At 39.4% G+C, this 13581-nt stretch overlaps 2 protein-coding genes across 3 annotated transcripts in view; one reads left to right on the forward strand and one right to left on the reverse strand.

Annotated features, from left to right (window-relative positions):
- The window catches only part of LOC109483420 (BTB/POZ domain-containing protein KCTD5-like), an 11659-nt gene extending 6364 nt beyond the window's left edge, over positions 1–5295 (reverse strand). The window contains exons 1-4 of the mRNA XM_019786431.1: positions 5032–5295; positions 2415–2523; positions 1787–1878; positions 767–862 (exon numbers count right to left, since the gene is read on the reverse strand). Of these exons, the coding sequence (XP_019641990.1) occupies positions 767–862; positions 1787–1878; positions 2415–2523; positions 5032–5253 (519 nt within the window). The 5' untranslated portion in view covers positions 5254–5295. The remainder of the gene's footprint in view (positions 1–766; positions 863–1786; positions 1879–2414; positions 2524–5031) is intronic.
- Positions 5296–5394: 99 nt separating this feature from the next.
- LOC109483421 (ADP-ribosylation factor-like protein 6-interacting protein 1) lies at positions 5395–11624 on the forward strand. 2 transcript variants are annotated; one of them, XM_019786432.1, is made up of 7 exons: positions 5395–5496; positions 8068–8201; positions 9238–9249; positions 9781–9900; positions 10178–10295; positions 10616–10700; positions 11237–11624. In XM_019786432.1, exons 1-7 carry the CDS (start codon positions 5458–5460, stop codon positions 11362–11364), a joined length of 636 nt encoding a protein of 211 aa, XP_019641991.1. In that variant the 5' UTR covers positions 5395–5457; the 3' UTR covers positions 11365–11624. The 2 variants fall into 2 exon arrangements, with proteins under 2 accessions (XP_019641991.1, XP_019641993.1); XM_019786434.1 differs by lacking the exon at positions 9238–9249.
- The last annotated feature ends 1957 nt before the right edge of the window (positions 11625–13581 follow it).

A 13581-nucleotide genomic window follows, 5' to 3' on the forward strand; every position in this document is an offset into this window, starting at 1 on the left:
AGTCAAACTCTTCTACGAGGCAGAACAGAGGTTTAGTCGTCCTACCCTATGTTAAGAACACCTCTGAAGCTTTACGGAGAATCTTCGGGACACATGGCTTAAAAACGTGTTTCAAAACGACCCGTACGTTACGACAGCTATTAGTGGCCCCCAAAGACAGAACCCCCAAAGAACAAAAGTGTGGCGTGATTTACCACATTCGGTGCGCAGGCCAAAATATCAGAGGACCTTGCCCAGAGACATACATAGGGGAAACAGAACGGTCTCTCAAGACTAGATTTCTGGAACACAGGCGCCCCAGTTCAAACACATCGGAAGTGTCGCAACACATACACATCGAGTCCCCCGGACATACAGTTACATTGGACAAGGTGCGCATTCTAGATACGGAGCAGGATTACTTTGTGAGAGGCGTGAAGGAGGCAGTTTACATCAGGGCCCACCAACCCTCTCTGAACCGTGATGGTGGGAGATACCGTCTTCCCGCCACTTTTGATGCACTCCTGACGTCATCACGTTTCCGACTTCCGGAAAGTCAGCGACTGCATCACAAATCTGACGAAGGTTGACGGGATCAGCCGAAAATTTATGGTGAGTTCTCCTTATTGTGTTGGAACAAGTCAAACTCTTTAACTAAGCATTTAGTGTTATCAGTTGGGATACACACGGGATCTCCGCAACCATCCCAAGAACTCGGGGATTCCGAGACTGTCCCCAGGAACAGCTGTACATGTGTCGGTGCATGAGATGATATTTCTGAACGTACCTGTTCGAACTTCCAGCCGTCGGACATAGTGGAGACCATCTGTGTCAGTTCGTCCTCATGGCACTGCAGGACTCGGTACACATACTTCACCGGCGCCTGCAGGGCAGAGTACGCCACTTAATGTTCGTGAGTACAGGCACTAGTATTATTACCTTCGACAAGAAGGTTGTGCTTTGGGTTTTGCCATGGTGAATGTATGTCAACATACAGCATAACTCAATCTGCTTTAGGGTAGGCACACCAGCAGTGCACTTATTCCTAAAGATGAATTTCGAGCCTTGCACTAAGTCTCACACAGTAACTGTAATTTTTTGTAAGTTGCCAGTTTTTTTGGGCTCTGATCTATGTGTAAATATGTGATATATCTGCATTATCAATACCTTACTGATAAGGAAAATCCAACACTTCCAATGAGGAGGAACATATGGAACTCAGCAGCCACTATAATATAAAACAGGAATCATTTTGAACCCTCTCCCTGCTGCCTAACCCTGTAGCTATAGCCAATACAGATTTAGTGCCCAATGGCTACCTTGGCAGACTGAAAGTTAACAACACCTAGGGCCATGTCACATATTCACAGTACAATTAGGGGTGGGTACCGGACCGGTTTAAACCAGAACGACACTCGGTAACCAGATCATCGGACCTCAGATGTACATTTCTGTAGATTGTACACACATCTTTAGATAATCTGGCCATGGCAGGTTAAGAAAATAACCATGAATCAAACAACATTGCCCTAAATCCAAGTTTGTCTCTTTCTGTAAGTGTGTCCAGCTTCAATATACATTGTACAACTTGAACATAATATATAACACACTACTCACTAGTAAGTGAGCTGTACTCGTGTTTTGTGTTCCAAAATATGACATCGTACTCCTGTACAATAATCAGGTCTAGGTCGGGTTTAGGTCCGGACGTGGACCTGATGCCCTGAACCTGATCCGGACCTGAGTTTTCTATACATGTACCCACCCCTAAGTACATGTACAATAGATTAACTGCAGAAAAGCCTACCTGACTCCTTCTGACGTCCCTTTCTCGGATTCTGTCTTTACATGCTTTGATGAGGGAGCGAATGTTGTAGAACTCTGCCTCCTCAAGAACCCCTGCAGATAAACACAGAAACATTATTGTCAGCATTTTCTGAAAATCAGCTGGGTCTCTGTTAATTTTGAATAATACACACTGACAGAGACAAGTTACTCAAGATGTCACAACATACACTTTTTTCGCAAAAGAGCAGGCTAGGGGTAAGCTCTGGTGTGTGATGGTCTGAATACTGCAGCCTGATGAGTTAGTCATTCACTACAGAAGGCAGAGGCCCTGTGAATCCACTAGCCCCATGCTAGTTGGACAGCCTAATGCCAAAGTCTGTATCTTCAGTCAAAACGAATAAATACACAAGTGTCTGGTATTCTAATAATACATGCATGTGATGTAGTAACTTCAATCAAATTAATGTTGCAATTGCATAACCTCTGTCTTGTCATAACCTTGCATAAAGGAAAACATTTAGACAACAAAATCTTACTGTGAGTCAAGATTTTGTTGTCTAAATATTCCTTTTTATTCACCAAAATCCTACGCTCATGACTGAAATATACCTAAAAAAAGTAATCCCTTTGTTGACCCTAGAACTTACCCTCCTCTGCGAGGTCTTTGTTGATGACGAGCTTGCCGTGTCTCAGGTAGTTCAGAACCGGACCAAAGTAGGTGGGATCTCGGTCTATCAAGTACGCACCCTGCTCATCCTGTAGTGTAGGACAACAAGAGATCGCAAACTTCAGTCTTACCAGTAAGTCATAGCAAATGGAACTTCATGACCTTCAAGAGCACAGACCTCCAGAAGTGTTTTGGTTTGGGTTTAATGACTTGGAACTCTGGAGGGGATTGTATGTTTATAATTTCATCTAAAGGACCAGCCTCCAAAGAGTAGCTATAGTCACACCAGCCAAGTGGTCCTTATGTAGAGGTGGTAACTTGAAATTTGACACATGACATTGATGTACATTTGATTAGAAATATGTAACTTGCCAAGGTTTGTAATTGGCATGAGGTCTATGTTGAGAATGAGGTTATCATAAGCTTGCCTTCACTGCAAAGATACAAGTGTTTATTACAATTTATTACAAAAGTGTCACCTTGGCAAAATGTAGGTCTTGGTCTAGAAGTATATGACTTAAGTAAAGTGGCAAGAAGGGGGAGGGGGGTAGCTCAAACTTCAGATTGACAGGAAGGTCAAGTTTGATAGTCATAGAGTAACCCACCCAGTTACATGTACTGCAAGTCATTGAGGATACCCGATTATAGAGGTTGTCAGACTGGCAACAAATTCCTACAATATACCCTATCATGTAGTATCAGCCTGTAAAGTTTCTTAGTCCCATCGAAACTACAATAGACCACCACCATCTGTTCGGTTGTGCCAAAACTTGACAAAAATTCCGGAAGTTTTGAAACCTCTGACTTCTTGTTTAGATATGTAGCATGCTACATATAAAACCCGTGAGAGGGCTAAATATGCAAAACATATAAAATATACTGAAGTACATTTTACCTGACTAAGTGTATTTACAACAGAAAAGCAGCCTTGGTAAATTTATCTTTCGGCTAAGTCAACATGCTCAGATGCATTGTTATGGATGTTTATTGGTTAATTAATCATCCTACTTGTTCATTTGTGACTAATTAATAGCCTTAATTAGTTAATCATTACCCCCATTAGAAATGTGGAAAGCATTCATTGTTTTGAGGACTCAACAATCTCCATAATATCAGACATAAACTCATTGCTGTAATTTGACTCTAGATGACATTGGTCAGATGTAGGTATATCTCTATTTTCTATATATTTTTCAAAGTCTGCTTTGGCAAAGCTCTAGCCAGTTCAAATTTTCAAAATTCTTTTCAGTCAGCCCCAATTCATGATTAGATCTGAGAGGGGAAGGAAGCACTCAAAATCTAGGGGGGCTAGGGGTATGCTCCCACAGGAAATTCAAGATTTTCAACTTCAAACCTTCATGAACGCAATTTCCTGCGTTATGAGAGGCGAATCGTGTAGTTGAGAGTGGTTGTTGGTGGTCCTTTGGATGTATTTATACCTGGAGAACGTCAAAGACTGCTAGAGATGTGCTTGTTCCACGTAATATAGATAGTGTTAGATAATGTAACATCCACTGAAATGCAGCTGCAAATCTATTTTCTTACACCAAAGGACATTTATACTGGTTTAATAATTCAGTGTACTACTAGCACATACAGACCGAGATATATTACAAGTTAATTCTCCAAGCAGATGTAGGGACCAAGTCCGTGTTTTACACAACTTCATGCCTTAGACTAGAGTTAGATCTCACAAAGTGCCGAACATGTGATTAAGATACACTGTACACTGTACAGTATCATGTAGTTCTTATTAAAGGTAAGTGCACATCTCATGTATGATCAGTTTTCTTGGCAGCTTTAGTACTACATATACATATGTCATCCACATATATCTGCATACCAGTATGTACATGTATGATATACAGATAGTGTCAATGTTAGGTCACCTCTAAACCTACTCACTGGTACAGTAGTACATATAAATTAGTAACATCATTTAGTATACGGTCTTGTATTACAAGAGAAGTGTTTCCAAAACAACTCTCAGTGGTTAATGACTTACACTTTTTATTTACACTACACACAGATGTGTGTTTCTGTAGACAAGTCATAAAATGATAAGGTTGTGACTACTCAAAGTCAAAGAACGGTGCTGTCACATGATTTTACCACAGATATTTGGACATTACATGTCATGTGAGTTCTGAAGAAAAAGAGGAATTTAAGCAGTGCCACTTAATGAGTGTAAATTTGCTCCAAATGTCATGTAGAAGCATGGACTGCATCATAAAGTAATAAAAAAATATTAGGAAATGGCTAAGTCTCTATATAACTGAAACAAGAATTGAAATTTGACTGCCTTTGGGATGAGTGGATAGATCATAATATGTACAACTATAACAAAAGGAAATCAAAATAATTTTTTCTTCAGATACCATGAGACAACTTTGACTTTGGGTCTGACAAAAAAAGGAGGCCCTCTTTTCTTTCTACCGTGTATAGCAGACTCCAAAGGATTGAGATAATCATAATCCTGTTTTCCTAACCATCTAAACCGTGATATTGTTGCTAGTCTAACTTCTATCTACGTAAAAACATTTGATGGGGTGGGGGGGTTGATAGGATCGAAGCCCATCTCAACATTTTCATCCTACCTTGTCAGAATGCAAGTCGGGATCTTCTTGACACAATCGGAACAAAAACGAGTCGGGCTCACGACACAACGTCGTCGTAGTCGTCAAAAAGTACGTTCCGCCGACATTTAACTTCACCCATTTGCCTTTCTCGGAGGAACCTTCTCGATTTAGCGGAGGCTTTTGTGATTTTGGTGAGTCAGAACCGTTCACTTTCTTCTCACAGCTTCCTGACGCCGCCATGTTAGTAGAAAAACTAGCAATCCTCGCGATTTCTCGTGCTGGGCGAGATTTCGTCCAAACGTGATTATGCAAATATTTAAAAGGCAGCGAGTCTCGTGATTCCTCGCGCTAGGCGAGATTTCATCTCCGCGTGATTATGCAAATATCTCGAAAAGGTTGACGGGAAGGTAAATAAACAACCCTCTACAAGTAAACACCAGCAAGATGGCGGCCGAGCACCAAAACCGTTATACAGATAAACAGGTGAAAATTGTATTTTCTTGCCGAAAAATTCAGTTTTGACACTTTGTATGATTTGGTTGGGACACGTAAAGGGAATTGTTACCATAGAAAGCTGGTTTCAGGGGTTGTTTTGATACATTCAGCCGATTATAAGGACGTTTTAGAACTGACTTTTCTTGGAGGGGGAGGGGGGATGATGATGACTAAATATGTCATGACATGATCTGCAGTGTGGATCATTTATAATATATATTTCGATGATAAAAGTACCTTATTTCTAACTCATTACAGTGTTTAAGACACATGTCACGCAATGTCACTAGTGTACATGGTTGAACTTGCACTTGAAGTTGTATTGGTGAAGTTATCTAAATTATTATTTTATTATCATTCTAAATATCACTAATGCACATGTAACGTTACCTTGAAACATTTAGGAACTGTTCCTCAACCCACCAGTCCTTACTAACCAAAACGAAAATTGGATTTTTTTTATATTGCCATAGGAAAAAAAAAATTAAGTCTACCCAACTTGAGTAACTTAATTCGGACTAAAGAAGTAAAGTGATAGTGTGTGTGCCATATGTTTGAGTGTTCAGGTGTTTGGCTAACATATGTTACATTTGGTGAAAAGAGAACCATTGAAAAAAGGAAAAGAAAAGGTGTTCAGAAATGAGTCCAGTATAAAAATTACCCAGGCGCAAACTCACATAATTTTGCTCAAGCATCAAGGACATAATTTTTTGTTCCCTGTTCATCTTATAAAAACTTTAAAAACACCCCAGAATTAACAATTTTTTCCTCAAAGATTTGGTCTAATTATCACTAGGGACCTACCAGGTTTAGGCATCAAATGAATGTCTCAAGAAAATGGTGTTCCAGTGAAAACCTATTGGTGCTACATTTAATCAAATTTACACCTATCTAGCTATGTGGCTATTAGTCTATTATGTTATTGCAAAATTGTTAAACACTTAAGCCCTATCAAGTCTTTGCTAATGTTTCCTACAAGTGACGTGAAATGAAAAAGCTTGTAAGTTATATGCAGGCTAGGATTTTAAAACCCCATTAAAAAAAAAACAACATATAATTGTCATTTAAATCTCATACCTTTTATGTGGAAGACAAGCTGTGTTCTGGAAGCAAGCACCTTTGTGGAACTATATGATATATTTTCTAATATATGTATGATATGATATTTGTCAGATGTTATGTTGATATTTAGATCTGGCAACGTGTCAATGACATCCCTTTGTACTGTATATATTTATTAGAAGAGACAACATACAAATTACACCATCTATGAGTTTGATATATGAGAGCCAGCTTTCAGCTTAACGAAATTTATGATGTCAAGTTCTAAAATTCCCAAGGGAGTAGAGCTGACATGTGCAGGGATGCATTTGTTTAAAGAAGTCAGTCAAAAAGAGGAAAGGAATAATGCCAGAACTCAGTCATTCTTTTGCCTTTTTTCAGTGATCATAATGTTTGGAAAGGAGGTACATTTGGCTAATTTTGTTGAATCGTTGGGTGTTTTGTATTGTGTGTTAACAGCACAGTTCGTTTTCCATACAGATGAAAGTTTAGATTGTTTACTCAAGTTTTGTGGTGTTTACACATGCAGTTTATCAAAGTTATAGTTATACTTATACAGAAAAGCTTTTCGATTCACACTGAAGGTACATTTCTTCATAGGACGTTTGTAACCATCTCTAAATTCCCCCCTCCCCAGAGCTAGTTATCATGTACTTTTTGCTCGGTACAGAAATCCCCTTCTATATTTGGCTGCTATGCCACAGGGGTAGAGCTGAGAATAGGGATAAATTTGCCTGCGGGGATGGCATTCTCCACATACCATCCATACCCACAGCCCCCATCAGAGGAAACTAGCCAGGCACCGCTGAGAATAGTCACGGGCTACTGTCCCCTAAAGGCTCATGTAGACGCACATGTATACGCAAAGTACTACTCGTGTGGCACTCATGATCAGTGACAATTGCACTTACTGTAAATTCAGTTAAGTTTGCAAGGATTAAAAATCAAGTTTGCAGCTGAAACCACTGTAGATGCAGGTTCAAAGTGAGCTGTACATTAGATCAAGAGTTTGTAGCAAAACTGAAAACTGACATATTTCACAATACACAGTGTTTAGTTCATTTGTATTTAGATTGACTTCATTAAAGTATTTAAGGATGTTCGACTACTCGACTCTTGAAAGCCATTAATTCATAAACGCCATGAGAGAAAACATTTAATAAAATCCAGATACATGTGTACACATGTGCTATACTTCACAGATTCTTACATTACTTATATAATTAATTACTAGTACAACTAGAATATAACTTAGGTTGTACTGAAGGGCATAACATTGGGACCTGCTTTAGCCTGCACAGCTGGGTGGCAGATCTTGGGGAGCAGATAATTAAAGCTGGACTCCAGTCCAGTCACACTAACCTGCTTGGGATTTGAACTCAGAACCTTTGCAAATTAAATTCTCAAGTTAACAATATACAAAGACAACCACAACTTACTCTGGGGACAACATTAACATAGCTAATAACCCTGACTGCCTTTTTGTTTTTCCTCCAGTTAGTTGAGATCTCACAACTGGAGAAAGACCTCCATATTTGGCGTGACATCATCATCCACGCTGACAGGGTTCTGCGATGGGAGAAACCTGTCTATCCCATCATCCTTTGCTCATGTCTAACTGTTTTGTTCTGGTAAGGTCACAAGTTAAGTGTGGTTTAGTTCCATTGCTTGGTGTGGTGATGTTCAGTGGCAAGTATACTAGTAGTAGTATGCAAGGCTTGAAATACATCATGTGTATTACATGTATATTGTAAATATAACAACTAATTAGTTATTAGCTATAGTGCAGGTACATTTGTAAGCTGTGCAGGTATATGATTCATGCAGCCTTGCAGTGTGAAGGTTAAAGGTAAGAGCCTGGCTATGTTCTAATGTATTGGCTTGAAGTTGAATATTATCTTTCAATTTTTAAGGGCATTTATTTACTTTTTTTTTAATGTGTCCTTAATTTTGCTTTTGCCTGGCTGCTGATCACGAATTGAGGCTTTCTATGTCGTTTTTTAATTGATAATGCCCTTCTTTTGCCTATTTGACAATCAGCCATATTATAATTAAAAATGTGCTATAAAGTATAATAACAATGAGTACCTTTTTTTACCTAGAAAGACATGCACATTATATGATACACATGAACATCTTGAAAGAAAACAAATAATTACTAGTAAATAAATCAGCCATGCTCTTATCACAACGACAGCACTTGTTAGATTTGTGTTTTGATTTTGAATGCATTTTACCAATCCTGGCCCAAGTATGTGAGGTGACTATATGACTTTTTATAATATAAGGTATTTTATGTGCATACTTTCACACTCATCCTAGTAGTCATTGTTATTTGCCACCCCAGCAGCGCTGCAAATCTGTAAAACTGCAAGGCAACTAAAGGAAATTATGAAATTTATTCTGCATTTAATGGCTGTGGAGTATAAACCTATGTATGCATGTACATGTATGCATGGCTTGGGAGTATGTGCATTGGTCAGAGGAGGGCTATCATATACCATTCTTGCTTTTATTCCTTCGCTATTGATCCCTATATATGCTTTTGCTTTCAGACTTTTTTTCTTTGGTTTCCAGTCGTAACTAATTTCTAAATGTGTTGCTTTCCTGTCCTGTCGCCCACTTGTTTATGTGGTGGCCCCTCCTCTTGGAATTTCTCTCTTCAAGTATTGTCATGCTGTAAGTCTCCCTTATACCATATCCATACATTATTGGCAGGGGCTCAGGCATTTATTATTTCTGCATGCCCTCTGTCTCTGTGTACATGCTGATTTTAAAGTCGCTTTGCTTTGCTTCCATTTGCTTTCAGCAAATAATTTGAACTTTTTATGTGCAGTTTTCATATAAACCATTGTGAGTTTGCTTTCTCCGAATGTTATGTTCAGAAGAAATTGTGCTTGGTATATACAGTATGTTGGTATGATGCACAATACTGGTATGTACGAGGTCTTGGCAAACTGCAAATGTGCATCCAAAGGTGAGATGGGTAAAGCGCAAAGATTTGAACAAAGATGTATGTATGTAGCAGGTAGGCATGATGCTGTCTTGAAAAAGTTTGAATCCATGGTGCTTGTTGAATGAGCAATTTTATAGATAGGTTGTAAAGAAATGTCAGTAAGTTATATTCTGGTAGCATCAGTGATGCAAATTGTAATATGTTGTATGTTTTCTTTTCCACCCTTTCCCCCCCGTCTGTGTGTGATGGTACAGTCTGGTGTATTGGTTGGAACCATCTGTGTTGACGGGGGTGTCCACCCTCCTCCTGGTGTTATGCTTGCTGGACTACCTTGTTCCCAACGTACTTCCCAAGTTCATCAAGCCAAGCGAATGGTAAGAACATCAAATATGACATTATCAAGTAAACATTGGCCAGTCATAAGTCATAAGTTTTACATTGGTTTTGACACCATAATCTTAATTACCAGGGGTGATTAAATCCCATAAACACTTTGACCCCTGCTGACCCCAAATGGAACAAGTGCTCTGTTCCATTGACCACATAATGGTAATAAGTTGAAATGAAATGCTGCCTGCTTTTCATTGAGGCTATGAGGGATATATACGATATGTGATGCATTTTGTTCGTTTATTTTATGTTTGTATACAGGACAGAGGAACAGCAACAGCGCTATCATGATATATGTGGCAGTCTAGTGCAGACCAAAGACTTCCTACTTGTGTGTAAGAACACCTTCTTCACCCTCAAGGAGGAGAAACCTAAGGTGGTAAGGACTTCTGAGTTATTTATCTATCAAGTTTTGCCACATTTGTGGGAGGATTGACATAACAGGTGACTCTCAGCTTTTCAACCCTGAGACCAGACTATAACTAAGGTTTGAATCACTTACACCTGGAAGGACCCTTGTACATGTCTTTTAAATACAACTAGACTAAGTAGTATAATTGTAAGCATTGTGGGATCTTCAACAAGAAGTTGCATTAATTTTCTTAACAGTATTTCAACCTCTTTGTATGTTGCCTACGTGTGTATGTACTACGATTAGTACAAAGATGTAAAAAAACTTTATGTTTATATTTCTTCCAGTACTTCTTGTCGGTTATGAGTGTGCTGGCAACTCTGGCATGGGTGGGAAATGCTGTGCACAATCTACTGCTTACATATCTGTCAGGTGAGTTGATGATTTTAACTAGATGAGCAAACACATGCACATAATAATAAGAAAGTTTATTGCAAATACTTGCCCGAGGGCTAATTGCAGTTACAAACAACATTTAATATATGATGTTTACCTCCTCAAAGTCTAGCCTACCAAACCACAGCTCTATTAAATTCTTACTCAAACACATCAATATACATGTATGTATATTGTGACAAACCCATCAAGCTGTGTTCTGCTCTCTGCTACTTGCTATATAAAGTAATCCAACACCACAGGGTGTCTGCTACAGCACAGTAACCATGGTGATAGCTGTCTGGTCTAGGTCATTGATCTTATTTGTTTGGAATGAGAACAAGAAGAAACCGAGCAAAACAATGTTCCTGCAGAAGTAAACATAACACTTAGCCATCCAGAAATGGTGGCTTTAGACTGCACAATTTCAATGATAAAGCATTTCAGTTCTTTTAATATTTGGTTATAAACAATTCTATTCAAGAAACTGTATTTTGTTGACATTGATACATTACTATCCTTTTCTTTCCCAGTGTGCTTTGTGAGTCTTCTGCCCGGAATGTTGCACCATGGGATACTACAGTACTACTATCTGATGCTGGTGAGACAACTGAAGGTGGTCGTAGAAAAAGTCCAGAAAGCCCGCCAGAAGAAGGACTGAAAAGGGAACACCACAAACTGCAGTTGTCTTGTCCTACGGGAGTATTTAGAGTGACCTTGAGATGTCCTTAGCGTGCTACGAGACTAGGTGGCAAACCCGGACATTTTGTCGTGTGAACATGGCATTATTGTGTAGCTTGTAAAGCACCGAAGTTGACTGGGTATCTTGTTGTGCTAGAAAAACGTGCATGGCTGTCAAAGTTTGCCTGTTTTCCGACCAGTCAAAGCTACATGCCACATGGGAAGTGGAGATATCGGCTGCAATAAGCCAGTTCAGGGTTTGACCTGCTCATGTGCGAGGTCACAAGGTCAAAGGTGAAGGTTCCTTATATGTAACAGTGCAAATCTCTATAGCCCAGTGTTCTAGCCAGCCTGAAGTTTTTTTGGGTTGTCTCAATTTTGCGGCACAATTCTACTTGGGCATGCCCTGGGAAAATTTTGAAATCTTGACCCTCTGAAACTCTCTTTAGTCCAAGCCTAAAGTTTAATGAAAGATCTTCGGACTCGAAGAAGAAGCCAACAACAAAGTTTAATGACGTATCAATTTTTCGTCGGTCAAAGATGATGGATTATGTAAAATTCTTGTCCATCAGGAGCGGCTAAATTCTTCCAAATGATGGAAAGAATACTGCCACTGGCCAAAACACTAAACAATGTCCAGGTGTGGTTTGTTTATGTCTCAGGGGCCTCCAACTTTGACATATGACCCACAATACATCACAAGGCACATGCACAGTTCAAACTTCGAACCAGCTTATTCAAGAGTTCTAAGCAGGTCTGAACAATTTGTGAATTCATAGCTCTGCCCAAAAGTAAAATTTGACCAGACTTGTTTGAATAGACAAAAAGGGATACTAGTAGTGATTTTGTCTTTGGTGAGGCTTTACATGTACTATGTTGTCTTTTCATAAATATTCTTAGCCTTGGTGCCATCCTCCATAGTTTTTGCCCGTTCCCTAGTGTTGCTGGGCACCACGAGACATTAGGGATCAGGCGAAAACTACGGAGAATGGCACCCAGGCTAAAATATTCTTGCTTTACTTTATAAAGTTTGTAAAATTTCCAGTTGGGGTCCTAAACAGAATTTCAAGTCGTCCTGTGTAAACTTTTTTCAAGTGCCGGGACTAGCTTGATTTTGAGCTCTGCCCTGGTACAAGATACATGATTGACAGGCATAGAGATGTGCCGAAAGCATCTCTGTACCGGGTGTGTATATGTGTTTGTGTCCTATACAAAGAGTGCCATGTGCATACGGGTCCTGTACGAGGAGTATACTGTATATGGGTCCTGTCCAAGCAGTGCCTATGTTATGTGTGTAACAGTCCTGTACAGAGAGTGTAGCGAAGAATAAGGAAAGGAAAGCCTGTGGAGGTGGTGTTTTATGTGGAAAAGGATGTCTTTCGTGACCGGTGCCGTTTTGTTGATCTGTTGTAGAAAAAAAAGAAGTTAGCACTAGCAGTAGTGTGTATAAAGTAGACCTGTCCTTGTATCCCCCTCTTGGTGCAGTTTGTCGTATGGTTTGTGGACATTCAAATCACCTTGGAGTACTTTTATGAAATCCCCATAGGGCGAAAACTGCGTTCTGCTACCTTACATGTACCTGTATTGTATTGCCAGTGGTCTACCCACTGTGCATCACACTGCACATGCACACTTCAAACCGTGAATAAGCTTATTGTTGTAAATGAGGGTACAGCCTAGGTGCCAAATTGCACTTTGTTGATAATGTACAGTTCTGTTGTGTAATAATGATCAGCTGTATGCAATGTGTATTTCAGGCTACAGCAGTTTGATCAGTCATGTTTTTTTTTCCAAGAAAAGTTGAAGTGAAAGAGAAAAAAAAAGTAAAAATGAAGATCTATAGATGCTATCCACCCGCAGTTACTGCATCATACTATAGCTACATGTCTACTGTAAACCAAGTACCATGTGATGTGGTGTGTTATTTTTGGCGAGGCCTCAGGTGTAGAGCCATAGAGGTAGTACTTTGATCAACTTGAAAATGATTAGATTATGTACAGGCAGGCTTTAGTGCTGCAGTGCTAGTGGACAAAAACCAAAGCTACAAAAAGTCAAGAAACAAAAGATTAAGTATGTGCGGTACTAGGCATGATTTGTACCATATAGGTGAACTTTTATATGGAGGTATGCTCGAACGGCAAAGGTTGTTCCTGGCAAGTTTGTACAAAATGCTTTCTTGGCTGTTGCTGAAGTTTTT

This window comes from Branchiostoma belcheri, unplaced genomic scaffold (assembly GCF_001625305.1).
Source record: "Branchiostoma belcheri isolate BF01 breed outbred unplaced genomic scaffold, Haploidv18h27 scaffold64, whole genome shotgun sequence".
NCBI lineage: Eukaryota > Metazoa > Chordata > Leptocardii > Amphioxiformes > Branchiostomatidae > Branchiostoma > Branchiostoma belcheri.